At 45.6% G+C, this 16363-nt stretch overlaps 1 protein-coding gene across 4 annotated transcripts in view; it reads left to right on the top strand.

Annotated features, from left to right (window-relative positions):
• The window catches only part of TMEM184B (transmembrane protein 184B), a 41018-nt gene that overhangs the window by 11674 nt on the left and 12981 nt on the right, over positions 1-16363 (top strand). For 3 of the 4 annotated variants that reach the window (XM_048833960.2, XM_048833978.2, XM_048833974.2), the window contains exons 2-3: positions 6260-6519; positions 13153-13318. In XM_048833960.2, the coding sequence (XP_048689917.1) occupies positions 6319-6519; positions 13153-13318 (367 nt within the window). In that variant the 5' untranslated portion in view covers positions 6260-6318. Of the gene's footprint in view, positions 1-4143; positions 4272-6259; positions 6520-13152; positions 13319-16363 lie in introns of all 4 variants that reach the window. The other variant, XM_048833969.2, reaches the window with a different exon arrangement.

The raw sequence follows: 16363 nt of genomic DNA, 5'->3' as shown, positions 1-16363 counted from the left end.
CATGTAGACAAGGCCTCCGCCTATGAAATGTACACACAGCTAGTTTGTACTAAAACCTCCTCTTGTTATGTTTTCCTCCCTCCTTCCGGTCTGCTCATTTGTCTGATCCACTGATTATGTCCTGTCTTTTTAAAGTGTAAGCTGTTTGGGACAAAGACTGTCATTTACTCTGTATTTGTACAGTACTTAGCACAATGAGGCCCTGATACCCGTGGGCAACTCTAGGCAACTACTATAATGAAAATAAAAAAACCTCTTAGGTAATTTTTAGAAGTTAATTATTTATATAAAAATAATCTTTTTAAATTCCAAATTCTGAGGATCATCCAGAGGTAAAAGTGGATTGTGTGACCCATTGGCAGGGTAGATTAAAAAAATTTTTTTTTAAATCTGTTTGAAATGAAATCTGAATATAATATAAAATACATTAAGGCTAAACGTACTCTCTTGAAACATTTAAATTTTAAAAATGCTAAATCCATAAGGCTTTATCAAAAACTGAGTTAAAGGCTGTTTTTCTGTATAAAGAAAGAATCGGGGAAGGGATGCAACTAACTTTTGAGGTCAAGCTTTATAAATTTGGCACAGTAGGTCATGTTATGTATTAAGAGCTCGTTTTGTTTAATAAAAATAAATGTATGCTGTTGTGTGTTTAATTAAATTCTAGCTACCATCCTAATGCAGCTTGACACAAATCACGAGCAAAAATGATCTAGTAAATAAGCAATGTATCATTCACCATTTTCTAACATACTAAAATGTGCAATTAATAAGAATCTGAAAATATTAAGCTATAAAATTGCTCAAAAGTATATCTTTAATGTACCCTCCTAGCAGAAAGGTGTATCAATTCTCGAATAAAAGGAGTATTTGACTATAAATCAACATGTTTTAACGGTTATATTAACTAATGAGAATGCACCTTTTAAGGTAGCTGAAGTACAAATGGAAAAGTTGACTTAAATCATCAGTTTTAATCAAGGCTTTCCACTTGATAATTTTTAAATCAGTGATTTAAATCACCCTGATGTAACTCAATCCACTCTCCCCATTGGGAAGCTGTAAAGCACCCTTTTCCAGTGGTATAAAGTTCTCAGTTTTAGGTTAATTGCAAGAATTCAGACCTTGGACTGAGTATGGTCTCTCCTGGGCCACTGACCAGGGTAATTTTAGGGAGAAATCCCACTAGCTGGGGCGGGAAGGAGAGAGGGAAGGAAACATTTTTTGTGGCAGGTGAATTTAAACAAAAATTAAATGTGATGGTGGTTTGAAGCTGCTTAGAAGTTTGGAATGCTGTGGAGATGGATTAGTGGGCAGAGGACAGGTGAGACAAGTGCATGAGAGGTTCTGTTTGTCCCCTCAACATCACCACAGGTGTTTGTGTGTATACTCAGACATGCCCAAATTTATAATATGGGCAAGATTGAAATGTGGAATTTGACCCACAAGGAATCCCATATAGAGTTTCCAGGATAATAATATTGATGGGGTGGGAGTATCTTGTTAGATCAAGTTTCGCTTGCTGGAAGGAGGCTTAGCTAATGCATTCCCTTTTCAGCCTAGCTTTGAATATCGCTCCTTGAGGGGGAAGTGCTTTAACCTCAGCTGAGACTATCTATTTTAAAAACACAGATTGCATTTGCAGTTGGCAAAGAACCACATATAATTCCCTGTTCCCTTTTTTCTAATTACTTCAGGGGCAAAGTTAGCTCTCCATGGTGATCAGAATACAGCTACTCTTGGTACAAACTGTGTCCAGTTCAGAGCAGGGCAAATGGGACATAGATATTTACAAGGACAGAGTTAAGTTCTGCAGGACCCTGTGCATGCCTGGTTGGCTTGAGGAAGTCTGCTGGGTGACGTGTGTCTGAGCTCAGATTCCTCCTTCCTGTTGCACTTGTTTTGCTAGGCTACCGCACTAGAAGTGCGCTTTGTGTAATGAATGCCCCTTTTAGTTAACTGTTTTGAATTCTAAACTTGCATTTGGTGAAAGATGCTGGTTTGATGGTGTTAGAGTGAAGGCCCCCCTTGTTTCCAGAAATGGTGTGGGATTGACAGTAGCAAAGCGTATATGTTCCTAAGCCCTGACATGTTATCCTGATGTAAAATCCTAGTGTAGATGGGAACAGGTAGTTTTACCTCCGTGTAGTCAGTCAAAGTCAACCCTTGAGCAACAAAAATGATAAAAGGTATTAAAAAAAGACCTATTAAAAAAACAAAAACCCTGGGCATGTTTAGTCTTGAGAAAAGAAGACTGAGGCGGGGGGACCTGATGAGTCTTCAACTATGTTAAGGGATATCATAAAGACCCCAGGGATCAATAGTTTTCCATGTCTACTGAGGGCAGGACAAGAATTAATGGACTTAAAGCTTTCTTGCTTCAAATTGGTTAGATATTAGGAAAAACTTTGATTATAAAGGCAGGTAAGCTTTGGAACGTGCTTCCAAGGGAGGTTGTGGAATTGCTATTACTAGAGGTTTTTAAGAACAGGTTGGACACACACCTGACAGGGATGGTCTAGGTTTACTTGGTTCTACCTCAGCACAGGGGGCTGGATTTGATCACCTCTCAAGATCCCTTCTACCCCTATATTTACACACACACACACACACGCACACCCTGGGATTTACCTTTGTTAGCTGCATGCAGGTAAAACTACACTGCATTGTTTCCAGTAGGATTTTACACTGAGATTGATGCAAACCCACTTTTCCTTTAGTGAAGGCATAGCCAGATATTCCCAAACTGACTTCATGTAGATGTTAAATGATAACTTCAGGCACTACCAATTTGGTTTGTATCTAAACCAGTGCCTGAGAAGTGAAATGGTTCCTATCCCATTGTAAAGAATACATTAGTGGGTAGAGGGCAATGGTGTCCAGGAGAGAACATCCTACTCCTTCCCCCCCCTCCCTTGTGCTGCTTGAGAGATTTCCTAGATAGTTACGTGGCAGTGAGTCTCAGAGCAGTTGTCTGAAGAATCCTGTATGAGGGTTGGGAATTATAGATTACATCCCTGTTAGACTGAGGCCCACACACCCACCTAGATGAATTCTTGTTAAAGAAATTGGATTTTCCATTCACCAGGAAATGTACATGTTTTTCTATAGTGTTCATCACGCATTGTATTGCAAAGACACTTTCCAGGGAGAGTGTAGCTGTGAATTGAAAACAGAGAAGATTTTATGGTGAGATTTAAAGAGGGGAAGTGACTCGGAGGCAGGAAATGGGGGAGAATTCCTGATAGGTGGACCAGAATATGCAAGAGCAGATCTGCCCCCCTTCACCCCAGAGTGATTGAGAGTTACAGAAGGATGGGCAGAGAAGAGCAGAAGACTGAGCAGACTTTGGAAGTAGTTCCAAAGTTAAGATTGCCCCCTCGTGTATACATTACAATTAAGTCTTGAATTACATGATCACCTCCTACTTCTCAAACACAATGTAATCAATTTTTGCTACAAGCAAATATGTGCGTCAGACTGATAGTGGTTTTCTCATTCTTTTCTATTCATGCTAATGTCATTGTAACAATCCTCTATACCTTTACTAAGTTAGACAGGATAAACTTCTTCCCTCTAAATTATGTATTCTGTTAATTTTTCAAGATCCATACGCTATGTTTTCTTCTCAACCAGCAGCACAGCCTGCCTTTGGCGCATTTCAGTAGAGAGAAAGTTAGCTGTGAAGCTAATTTACCTGCAAATTTGGGACCTACATGTGCAATCAACATTGTACTATTTCTTAATCTGTAGTCAGTTCTCAAACTTACTGCACACTTTTCATATAAATGACTTTCCTGGACTCTAGTCTACACAGTAGAACATACTACTCCAAAATGTTACATGTGTTTAAAGCTGTAGGGAAAAAAGGATTACAAAATGCAATTTGAAAAATAGTAGCTAATCATAAAAAGAAAAGGAGTACTTGTGGCACCTTAGAGACTAAGGTGCCACAAGTACTCCTTTTCTTTTTGCGAATACAGACTAACACGGCTGTTCCTCTGATAGCTAATCATAATTAGACTGTGCTGTAATGTATAATCACAAGGGGGCAGTATTAAGATTGCACATACAGCCTCAACTTGAGCATTTTCCTGACTTTTGAGTGCTTAACTATACAACCTTTATATTCTGTTATAATAGGAAATTTGAGGAAAACACTCCGTTCCCTCCCCCCTTACAGAAGGGCGGGCTGGGGGGCGGGGAAGAGAAATCAAAAGGAGAATTTTCACTTTCCAGGCCTTTGAACTTCTGTTGGCTTGCAAAAAATTGTAAGTAGTGTGTTGCAGATCACAGAATTTACAGTTTGGTAAGATAATAGAAACCCCTGCCCCCATTCCTGCATGCCTCAAGGTCCACAATGGAGAGCCAGTCCCATGCCCTTTAGGAGTGCTGTAGGTTGGAAGGATGCTTAGCATCTTCCTCATCTGCAGAGCCCATGAGGTGCATTGGAACAAGGATCCCTACTTCACAACTTATGAGGTCCACAGACCCTCCCTCAACACTTGCATGGCTTAAGTTCTGCAGGGGTGGCAGCAGTTCTTATTGTGGTCCTAGTTCATTTTGCAGTTGTCCTTTTACACTAGGTGAATGTCTGAACTTCCACACTGCTAATGCTGACACAGCTGAGCTTGTGTTAGCCGCAATGTTGGAATCCCTAGCATGGATGTGGTTAAGGCTGCCAATATGGTTTTTAGTACCATTATGGTTAAACTTGATCCCTGCAGGAGACATGGGGCTTTTAAAAGGCTGGGGGGGAGGGGGATTAAAACCTTATCTGTACTAGGATTCCCAGTGTTGCTAATGCAGCTGCATCAGTGTTAACTAGGGTAGGAGTTTTTTGGTACAAGTTTCCTAGCGTAGACTGCACTGGTGTGCAGGAGCCCTCGTTCAACCCCTTCACATCTGCAGAAGTACTTGCCCCTTCTGTCCCTCCAGATTTGCAATATCATGGCTGATGGGACTTTTCACAGAGTTAGCCATCTGCTGTGAACCCTTTCTAGATAGGCACCTTATGAGCTTTGTAGAAATATTTATTGCTTGTCTTCATATGGGCTTATCAAAGGCTTAGAACGCTGTCAAATCGAAACCAGTTTCCTCCAGAATCAGCAACGGCCCTGCTGCTTAATGAGGACAGCTTCCATTCAAGTTTGTGTTCAAACCTTTGGCCATTTTTTCCTGCAGGGTTGTTTGAACAAGTAATAAGAATTTCTTTTTTTAATAAATGGGAAAAGTATGTTCTCATGCTCAAAAATAGCTGAACTGTTTTCCCTTTAAAAAAAAAAAAAAAGACATCCTTGGGCAGAGACGAAGCATAGAAAATTTCAGCCCAGAAGGGGAATGTGTCAGAAAAAGTGCAGCAACCGGAAGAAGGGGGGGGGGGGGGGGAATTCTAGCCCTTCTGCAGATCCATGTACTACATTTTCTTCTCAGCCAGTGGTCGGTGCATTTCATTAGAGAGATTAATAAATTAAAGTTCCTGCAAATGTTGGTGACCTATATTCATGAATAAACTAATTAAAAGTTCCCCCAACTTACCTTGTTTTCCTTCTCCTTGCAAAGTGGGAAGAAAGCAGGCAGAATTATTGCCATAGGTTACATCAGGAACATTATTGGTCCCACATGCAAGTCTCTGATTTGGAAGCAGTGTGGCCTTAGCAATGTGACCCTAGGAGTATGTGCATTTGGCATGTGTACACACACCCCAAGTGGTGTTGGTAATTAATAAAGGACACTTGCCTTTGGAGCTGGTGCTGAACAAGTTCCCCTCTGCATTACTACATATTGGGCTGCTTGTGGTGCTGTTTCAGATGTAAATCTAAGGCTCTGGCCGTTCCCTGTAAAAGGACTCAGACACCTCTCTAAAGGGTGGGTGTTAAACTGGGGTGTCCCGGCCACATTCCAACCTGGGTAATTTAAATTCTGCCTACCTGAATTCCTCTGTAGTGCCCGATGGATGCAGTATTCTTCACTTCCTGCCTAAGCTGCTTTGTAGGAGGAGGGTGGTGGTGTTTGTGCTGTTAAATAACTGCTGGGTTTCACCTTAGAGGTGGCCGTGTTTCACAGGTGGGTGAGAGTGATCCTTGTGTCCTTACCTAACCAGCTCACAGGGTGCTATGAATGCTTAATCGAGTTCTATTTGGACAGCATTCTAAAATCCCACGTGAAAGGCATGGTATAAATGCAGAATGTTCTTACCTTTGCATCCATTTGGTTGAGATTAATCTGCCTTTTTGTATCTCCCCTTTGGGTTTGACAGGGCTCAGCTTGGAGGCGGCTCTGTATTAACCCAGGTGGAACCGCTTCCCAAAAGGCACAATGATAGTGGTGACTGGAGTCATGTCAGCGCCCGAGCTGGGTTCCACTGCCACCACCCCAGTTGCAGCCCCAAACTTCTCCTGGATGTCTGATGATGGCAGCCCCACGGCTATGGAGCAGCCGATATTCCTAATGACCACTGCTGCTCAGGCCATCTCAGGTTTCTTTGTGTGGACAGCTTTGCTCATCACCTGCCATCAGGTAAGAATCTCTTGGTGTTTGATCCCTGTAACCGTCTACCCCCCTCCCCCAAACTGGGTGAATACACATGGTGTGAGGGGTGTCTCTGCCAGCTGTGCGGGTTTGTTAGAATCATTCCTGCTGTTGTCACTGGCTCAGCTTATGACTCTCACCCCTCCACTTTGAGGAGTTGCAATGTGAGCTAATTTTGCATCTTGGAGAGGGGTAGGGTGACCAGATGTCCCAATTCTGTAGGGACAGTCCTGATTTTTAGGGTCTTTTTCTTATATAGGCTCCTATTACCCTCCACCCCTAACTTTTCACACTTGTTGTCTGGTCACCCTAGCAAGTTATTCACCACCTATAACTCAATAAAGGGAGCTGTGCTCAGTACTGCACAAAACTGTACCAAGGGAATGGTTGAGGGATTCTTTTGCTTCAGGTGGATCCAGGGGTTTGGTAGAAGGGCAGTATGAGTTGTGGAGAGGTTTACTCCTTGTTGCTTAATGATCAGCTCTGTTCCCTGAGAGTAGGCAAATATATAGGGAGGAAGCATCAGGAGAAACAGAACTCCACCTCCCTGGAGAGGAGCAGTGTTTGTGTGTGTTTGGGGAAGAGAAACATGTGAGTCTGAGGCTTGGTGCAGATGGCACCATTCTGTGCCTAAGATTGTAGTGGTCAGCTAGCTGCTTACACAATGTCACATCTTTCCCTTTGTCTTCAGGCTTGTAATAATCAAACTTTGCCTAGCAAGGAGCCCCAGGATACTGGCAGGTGAGGAGAGGGAGGGCATTATAAAGGATCAAGCACCTTTCTGCCTGGCTCTCATTAGCAGAGGCACAAGGGGATAGCTGTATCAGGTAAGGCCATTAGCCCAGTCAGTCTGGTATCCTGCCTTTGGCAGCAGCTAATACCTGTCGTCACAGTTACTGGGATAGCTGCAAATCTGTCCCCCTTCTGGTCTCTGAGTGCACCCCTTCATGCCTTACCCGTTCCGGAGAGGAATTCTGCAACTCTCCTACTCTTAGGCCAAAGGTTCTCCTTACCATTATTGCCTAGGAGGTCTGATGGAGTTCTGGCACCTGCAGTTCTTCACTTGGAGAGTCTGTGACCAGTCAGCTTCTTAAAGTGAAGGTATTGTTTAGTTTAACAGAAAAAGGAATTTAGAGAACAAGGATTTAAACAGTCTTCATGCATCTCTTACCTACTGGCCTGCCACCTCCTGCAAGCCACACTTCTTCAGACACCTACAACAGTTTTTCAGAAGAAACAGACTAAGACGCCAGACAAAATCCTGCCCTCTCGAGTGTTCCTTTTTAAACCTGCTAGAGTCCTATCAATCTTCTGTGTTTTGCTGGCTTGAATCAGGAGAGGAAAAGGCCTGTTTTATATGGCTACCTGGAGAGGAGCCAAAATCGTCAAAGCAAGTAGTCCTGCCATTGTCCCTTAACAATTTAAGTGTTTGCAGAGAGGAGGCTTATCCCAAGCTGCTGTTTTCCTTCCTGCCTGTTTTTCTGACAGCCTCTATTGTGTTAAACCAATATAATCACACAGAAAACACCCCAATTACCAGACCACCATATGGTCTTCTTAAGTTATTACAGAGCTGCTCCAAATCCATCACACCTGTTCTTTCAGAGGCATGTGAACACCCACCTCCCCCTCAAGAATACACTTGGCCTTTTGAGTAGTGCTGCAAGTGGAGGTGGGGGCATGTGATATTGGGCTCTGCTCACCACTGGATACTGTCACCTCCTGGAATTTCTGGAGATTAGCTCAGTCAGGCCCTTCCAGCCGTTACACCCCCATCCATTTCTCCTCTTCAGCTCCTCTCTCACTCCCAGGAGCCACAGCTGTCCTCTTCCTGACTCAGCCCTCCAGTCAGGTCACGATTGTGGTTTCCCCTCTACAAGTGGAGTGCATCAAGGTTCCTGCTTTCCAGCAGGCTTAGGCAGTCTTCTGCTTCACTGCCTCACAGTACCACTACTGCAGTGGCTGGCAGGAAACCCCAGCCCACTCTCTACTCCAGGTTCCTGCTCGGGGACCCTCTACCCAGCAGCCAAGGTCCATTCCCTGAGCTACTTCTACACCTCCTTGCCCTCCCCACTCCTCTGGGTTTGGCAGTCTCTTCACTTTCTCCTCCCAGGGAGTAACTGTAGGTAACTCATCTCTGCAGCTACTCAAACACATCTCCCAGAAAGTGATGTAGCCTACTGCTCTTTCTGTCTCCATTTTCCTGTCTTTTGGAAGAACGCTGCCTGTCTCTCACAGGTGAGCTTCTCTCTAATTAGCTGCCTCCAGCCTAACGCTCCCCCCTCCTTTGCTGCCTAATTAGCTGGTTGGGTCCAACTCAGCTCTTTTGCAGGGCCAGTGTGGGGTGCACATCCCATCACAGGGCAGGATATGTAGGTGATGAGATTGTGCCATGATTTATGAGGCTTAATTACTCTCTATTCTTAGCTGGCCATTTTATAGTTATGTCAGCTGTTAGTTCATTAAATGATCAGCCATTTATTGTTTTAAATCATCCAGCCTACAGTACCTGCCTTGATGACCTTCCGTGCCAGTGAATTCCACTAGCTGAATTCTGCTACGGAAAGGAGTAGCAGGAAATGTTTGTTTTGCTTTTTCTCCTTTTCTTTCTGGGGCAACGCCTGGCCACCCTATCTCATTCAGTATTCTCTGGGTGTCAGCACAAGTCCAATCCAACATCCTCTTCTCTAATGTAATCATCTTGTGGACTGTAACACAGTGGGAAATACATGCCCTGAAATGTATCAACCTGTGTTCCGTACCTCTGTGTTGTTGGATTCCAGAGAGCTGAGTAGGAGTTGGAAAATGACAGTGTATTGCAGAGGCAAATAGTCTAGGGGGGTTTGAAAAGAGATTAGTCACTGATGAATAAGAGTAAGACCTGTAGTGCCACTAGCTTAGGGAACAATAAGCGCTATCATCCTCCTGCTTCAGGGTGCGCATTGATCACCTGCTGGGAGTAGGGAAAAATTCTTCTCCCTGATATAGCGTTGCACAGCTAGGGTTTTCTGCTGTTCTCTACCACAGCGGTTCTCAAACTTTTTAGCAACCTGAGGAACCCTATTTGGATTAAAAAAAATTTGAGGATCCCCAGCGCGCCCCCCCCCTCACTCAGCCCTTGCCATGCCCCCTTCCCTGAGGCCCCAGCCCTTCTTTGGGGCCCCACCCCCTCTCACTCCATCCCCCCCTTCTTCTGTGTCTCACTCTCCCCCACTCTCATTCACTTTCACCAGGCTGGGGCAGAGGGTTGGGGTACAGGAGTGGGTGCAGTCTCTGGGAAGGAATTTGGGGGTGGGCTGTGGGAGAGAGTTTGGGTGCAGGAGGGGGTGTGGGGTGCGGGCTCTGGGAGGGAGTTTGGGTGCAGGAGGGTGGGAGGGGTGCAGGCTCTGGGTGGGAGTTTGGGTGTGGGCTCTGGGCTGGGGCAGGGGGTTGGGGTGCAGGAGGTGGTGAGGAGTGTGGGCTCCAGCCAGGTGGCGCTTACCTCGGGCAACTCCCGAAAGCCATCAGCACATCTCTCTGACAGAGGCTCCTAGGTGGGCGGCAGATCAAGGAGTCTCCGCGCGTTGCCCCTGCCCGCAGGTACCATCCCCGCAGCTCCCATTGGCAGCAGTTCGTGGCCAATGGGAGCTGCACAGTTGGCACTTGGGGCAGGGGCAGTGTGCGAAGACCCCTTGCCCCACAGGGATGTGCCAGCCGTTTCTGGGAATGTCACGGAGCTGGGGCAGGTAGGGAGCCTGCCTTAGCCCCGCTGTGCCACCGGACTTTTAGCATGCAGGAGGCACTGGGAGGGAGCGGGAGGAGTGGAGGGAGGGGAAAGAGTTGATCAGTGAGGCCTGCAGACCCCCTGGGGTATCCTCAGGGACCCCCAGTTTGAGAATTGCTGCTCTTCAGAATCCAGTGTTGCTAAATGTGAGAGGCAGGGGACTGGATTAAATGTGTCATTGGTCTGCCATATGGCATTCCCTGCCTGATGTGCTCTTGTGATTGTGCACACAGTGAAAGGCTCTAGGGACATCCCTGTAACTCTGAGAGGGAAACCTGGAGTCACTTGAACTGTGACACTCAGTATCCCTGGGGGTGGGTAGGTATTATGTATCATTTGTATTATCATAGCGCCTAGGAGCCCCAGCCCTGGACCAGGACCCCATTGTGCCAGGTGCTGTGCAAACAAAGAGATGGTCCCTGCCCCGAGGAGCTGACAATCTAAGTATAAGATGAGAGACGGGAGTACAAGAAACAATGAGACAATGTTGGTCAGTATGACAGGCAGTGGTTTTAGCACACCAGCTTCCTCACCATCAAGTATTTGATAGGTGTCATAGCAGAGGAGAGTTTTGAGGAAGGATTTGAAGGTGGATAACAAGGTAGCTTTGTGAATGTTCATGGCCAGCTTCTGCCAAGTGTGAGAGGCACAGAGCCACGAAGGTGCTTGTTTCAGAATTTAACAAGTGGGGGCTGGAGGTGAGAGCTTACCTTTCGATACTGAATGAAAGATGATAGGTGGGGTGGGGTTAGGTCATAAATGAGCCTCAAAAGTGAATGCAAATTGCATATGGTTTGATATGGTAGAAAAGAGGGAGCCAGTGAAGGGATTCAAGGAGACAGGTGACGTGGTCCAAGTGACGAGCTAGGAAAATGATCTTTGCAGCAGCATTCTGAATGGATGAATGGGGAAGATTACATTTGTCAAGGCCAGAGAAAAGGGTGTTGCGGTAATTGAGATATGAGGTGATGAGAACGTGGAGGAGTTTTAGCCATGTGGACAGATAGGAAAGGCCGTATCTGAGATGTTATGCAGAAAGAATCTGCATGATTTAGAAATAGCCTGGATGTGAGGGTGTTGGTCTGAGTCAAAGATGACAGACACCCAAGTTATGGGCAGCATGGTAGTGGTGTCTGCAATCATCCAAAAAGGAGGTAGCAAGGAGGGATTGGGGGTGAAGATGAAGAACTCTCTTTTAGCCCTATTGAGTTTGAACTGGCAGCTAGTCATCCATGAGGAGAGGTCAGAGAGAGAGGCTGAGATTTTTGATTGGACAGAAGGAGACAGGTCTGGAGTAGAGAGGTAGATCTATGAATCAGCTGCATGAAAGTGGTAGTTCAGTTTGAGTTTCTGGTTGAGATTGCTTATAGACAAGGTATAAAGGGAGAAGAGATGGGAACAAGGACAAAGTCCTGTGGAACCCTTACTGAAAGCTGGAAGGAGGGATGAGGAGGAGACACTGAAGGAACAATTAGAGAGGTAGGATGAGAACCAGGAGAGGACAGTCACGGGGGCCAAGGAAGGGACATGATTTCAAGAAGAGTGTGGTTGACTGTGTTGAAGGTGCCTGACAGGTCAAGGAGAATGAGGATGCACTTTGAGCTTTGGCTAGGAAGAGGTCATTAAAAACTTTGGTGAGATCAGTTTCAGTTGAGTGCAAGGGGTGGGAGCCACATTGGAGAGGGTGAGATATGGAATGGGAGGAGAGGAATTTGAAGGAGTGTAACTGGATTGTAAGAATTAAAAATCACGCCGGTTGGTTGTGCGTTCTGTTTTTTGTTGTTTAAATTAAAACTACATGTAAAAGACTTTGCCTCTGGAGAACATGTTCCCTGCTGGTTCAACCAAACCTGTGTCCACTGACCATCAGGACTTGCTGTCAGGCCTCTTTCTTTATGCAGGCTTTTGCCTGGAGTCCTTTAATTGTCCTGGCCATTAAGGAAGGTTGATTGTATATTTCAAGTTGACAAATTCAGTGTTCCCGGTGTGTATTTTTTGGTAAAGGTGAACTTTGTTGTTAGAAGATGGATATTCTGGGGAAGAAATTTTTTAAGGGTATGACAGTTTAATTTTGAGATGATTAATGAGCGCCCTGATTTTTGGAGGGAGTGGGTAGGATTGTGACATCGTAGTTGTCTCAGCCCATGTTCCTGGGTGAGTAGAAAATTTGCAGTTCTATTGGTTATCGGGCTGCACACGTTTTTTGACTTTATTGCTCAGAAGAGAGTCCAATTTCAGAGCTGTGAGATGTACTGCTCTGGTAGGAGGGCAAGAGGCTGGCATTTTATGGCTTTACTGTTAAAGCAATAGTATGACTCTTGCCAGCAGGCAGTGGGGTTTGGGGCTTATCCATCTACTTAAAACATATATGAATGAATTTTCTGGGGTTCTTTCATGGGAAAGTATATAAAACTGCTCTGAGGAAAGAGGGCCTTAACCATGGTGACAGCCTGATGTGCTCAGTTCTGTATGGTTGAGGAAAAGAGGAGGTTGCAGGGTTGGGAATCTTAAGTGCCTGAAAGGAGATAGTCCATCCCAAGATTCTGCTATCTGGGAATTAAGTATGAACAAGAGAACATGAGGCCACACTTGGTAGTAATTAGCAAAAAATAATAAAAATGAATTTAATCCCATCTCATTAGAAACTGGACTGCAGCCCCCAATTCACTTCACACAGGCCACTGCGAGTGACCATAAGAAAGAAACAATTTTTTATTCCTGCCGTCATAAGGCTGCGTTAGATCACCTGCTCCAGTGAGGAGTTCTGTGTTCCATTCTCGGTCCCCCGCTGCCATCCAGTCCCACCCTTTCCTCTGTTTGATTGTCACTGACCCTGTTCTCCATCTTCCCCCATTCAGATCTACATGCATCTGCGCTGTTACAGCTGCCCCAATGAGCAGCGCTACATCGTCCGGATCCTCTTCATTGTGCCCATTTATGCCTTCGACTCATGGCTCAGCCTCCTTTTCTTCACCAATGACCAGTACTATGTTTACTTCGGCACTGTCCGGGACTGCTACGAAGGTAAGGCGGGGATGGCGGAGTATGGGGTTTTTCTGCTGCAGGCTGGAGTGCAGGGACTGGTCCTGCATGTGGACAGGAAGTGTGGAGGGCGTACCTCTGTCATATGGCTATGATTTGTTCTGATATCGAACTAGATCCATGGTTTGAAGCCTGGCTTAGTGACTGGGGAACAAGGTCTTCTGTCTTCCTGGCTGCTATAGGAGTGGCAGGGTATATTGGGATTCCCCTAGGATACGGTTTAGAAAGACATGCAGCTTGTGAAGAGATTTTCTCACGTGGCAGACTTGTATTCATTCTTTCAGAGGAGGTGTAAAGCCGAAGGTCTGAATACCCATCGATGTTAAAGGTCCCAAAGGTCTCCCAAACACCCGAGCAGACTTCAGGCAGGCCAATTGTATGCTGCCCCTCCTCATGTGGCCCCTAAATCCCCATGGCAGTTTCTGTTGGCAATGTTACTTACTCTCTTCCCATCCGGTAACTGTTTGCATCGTTTCCCTGGCACAGAATGGCTGCTGCATTCCTCTACAGTCGCCACTGTGGTCCTGGTATGTGAGAGAGCTGGAATGTGCTTTAGGATCCCACTGGCAGAAAGGAGTGAGGATTAGTATCGGTTAGTTATTGCACTTTTCTAAGGATGTGACCCACCTGGCTAGCAAAGGAAAACTCACCCTTGGGGCATATGAGAAAGAAACGGTCAGTCTCTGAAATAAACACTTCTCCTAAAATCTGCCCCCTCACCCCATTCAAAAAAGGAGCCTCTCCCCCCTGCCCCCAACAGCATCCTGTGTTACACTGTGGCAGAATATCGTGTTGGATCACTATTATTGTGTGTGTTTGTCTGTCTGTCTGTCCTGACTAAACTGCTCCTTGTTTGTAGGGTTTGTTGTTAGTGAGATCTGTGTTTCTGGGAGAGAGGCCCCTGAGTGTGTCAACAAGTTAATCTGCTCAAGGGACCAGTGACAATGCACTGAGATGCAATAGCAGATGGCAAACTCATGCACACAATCCAGAGGCCACTTTTTCTCTCCCCTGCTCTCCCTGTGTTTGTGTGTAAAGGCCTAGCAGGAAGCCTGCTGCTCTGAGAAACTCTTCTCCTAGCAACGGTTATTTACCCCTCCGCCTTGCCTAGGGAGTTTGCAAACATCACAACATCTGCTCAAGGGGTCAGCCTGCGTTCTAAAGTTCACCTGCTTTGCCCACTTGTTGTGCTGTGTGGAGGTGCGTCCCTTGCCCCCGTCTATTCTCTGAACAATTTCAAAACTATGCCTAGGAAAAGCAGGAGATTGGAGAGGACGTGAGGGATATCTTTCTCGCTTTCAGTGGAGATTTTTACTCTTGGGGAATAGCTCCACTTGAAAACAATAAAAATAGTAACGAATTAAAAAATCCATAACTAAACTTCAAATCTGTGTTGTACCAATCGTAGGTGGTTCTCTGTGGTATGTCTTTTGGCGGGTGGGATATACTTTTTTGGTCCTGCTCTTTTATCCTGCCTCCACACACATGAAATCTGGGGCCTCAGTCTGTGACATAAGAGTTTGTGTTCTTTTGTGGTGATGTGTGATAAGCACTTTTGATGACAAAGGCGAATATGAGCTAGGAGGGGAAGCGCTGTTATTCTAGCGCAGCCATCTTTAATAATTAGCACTTGTTTCTTTTGGGGAATGTAGAGGGAGAGTGGGGGCAAATGTCCCCATTCTTCTCCCTCTGATTTCATCTCCTGCCCAACGCTGTTGGATGGGCAGCTGGTGTTGCAGTGACTGCATCGGAGAGTAGTGGAGGGCACCACTGGAGAACAATATGAGAAGCTAAGCTTCTCCTCCCCCAGCAGCTGAGAGCTGCCTCCATAGGCCTAAAGTTAAGGAAGATGCAGGAAATTTGCAGACCAGGTAATTTACCACAGGTTTTTTTAATAAATGTTTTTTGTGTTGTGTCTTTTTAATTGATTATTTCATTGATACCAATACCCAAATATAATCAATGGGCCTGTTCAATAACCAGGATTACAGGTGGAATACAAGTTTGCCTTATTGTATAAATAGAAGCAAGTAGATCATGGCCATTTATGCACTGTGCTATTCTGTTGTGCTAGAAATGTCTGGAAGTGCTTCCGTTGTGTCTAATCCTTTTGTTAGATCTTTGGGGGGTGTTTCCTCATGGGATCTGTGTATCCCTTTGTGTAAGGGCATAGTTGGGTGATTACAAGGGCCCAGAGGAGGTAAAAGTCCACGAGCTGTCTCCGATCATGGATGTCTTTTCAAGTGGGATAACCTCCTTGATGTCTGGTATCCAGCTCCTTGCTGAGGTCAGATTCTTGGCTTTATGCATTTGATTTTGTTTTGTTCTTGTCTTGAAATTCCTTGGGTACAGTGTCTCTCTCCTGAGTTTATTATTTGTTCAGGGCAAGTTGATGTTACCGTAATACAGTCAGGATTTGGGCCCCATTGTGCTAGGTGCTGTACAAACATAGAGTAGGACAGACCCTGCCCCAGGGAGCTCACAGTCTAATTTAAATCAGGATACAAGAGTGGCTGTAATAGTAGGAGAGAGGTGGGAGGACTAGAATAAGGGAATGAGAACAGGTTAACGTAGGCTAACCATGTGCATTGCTAAATGGTTGTCATGTATTTATTTATTACATTATCTATGATAAATGAAAGTCCCTACCAGTCATTTATGGGGCGGTGCTGAGGGGGAATGTGGGGGGCTATAGCCACCCCCAAAATTTGACTTACCCCTCTGTAGCCACCCCGTAGCAGCTGCTGCTCTCTGGCCGCCCAGCTCTGACGGCAGAGCAGAGAGACTGGCGGCTGCTGGCCGGGCACCCAGCTCTAGCAGCAGTGGAGAAGTCAGGCTGGGCAGGGGTGCCTGAGAGCCAGGTGAATGGAGGGTGCGGAAAGAAGTGAGATGGATGATTCATTAGGGATGCTTTTCCATGTGAGTGAGTACTAGGCTCATGCCCCAGAATAGTGCGAGGGAGCGCTGCAAGTCTGGGAATGGCATCTCATAGAATATGAGGGTTGGAAGGGACCTCAGGAGATCATC

This window comes from Caretta caretta, chromosome 1, assembly GCF_965140235.1.
Source record: "Caretta caretta isolate rCarCar2 chromosome 1, rCarCar1.hap1, whole genome shotgun sequence".
Classification (NCBI taxonomy): domain Eukaryota; kingdom Metazoa; phylum Chordata; order Testudines; family Cheloniidae; genus Caretta; species Caretta caretta.
The sequence above is the reverse complement of the archived record's forward strand: the minus strand, read 5'-3'. Positions and strand labels throughout refer to the sequence as shown.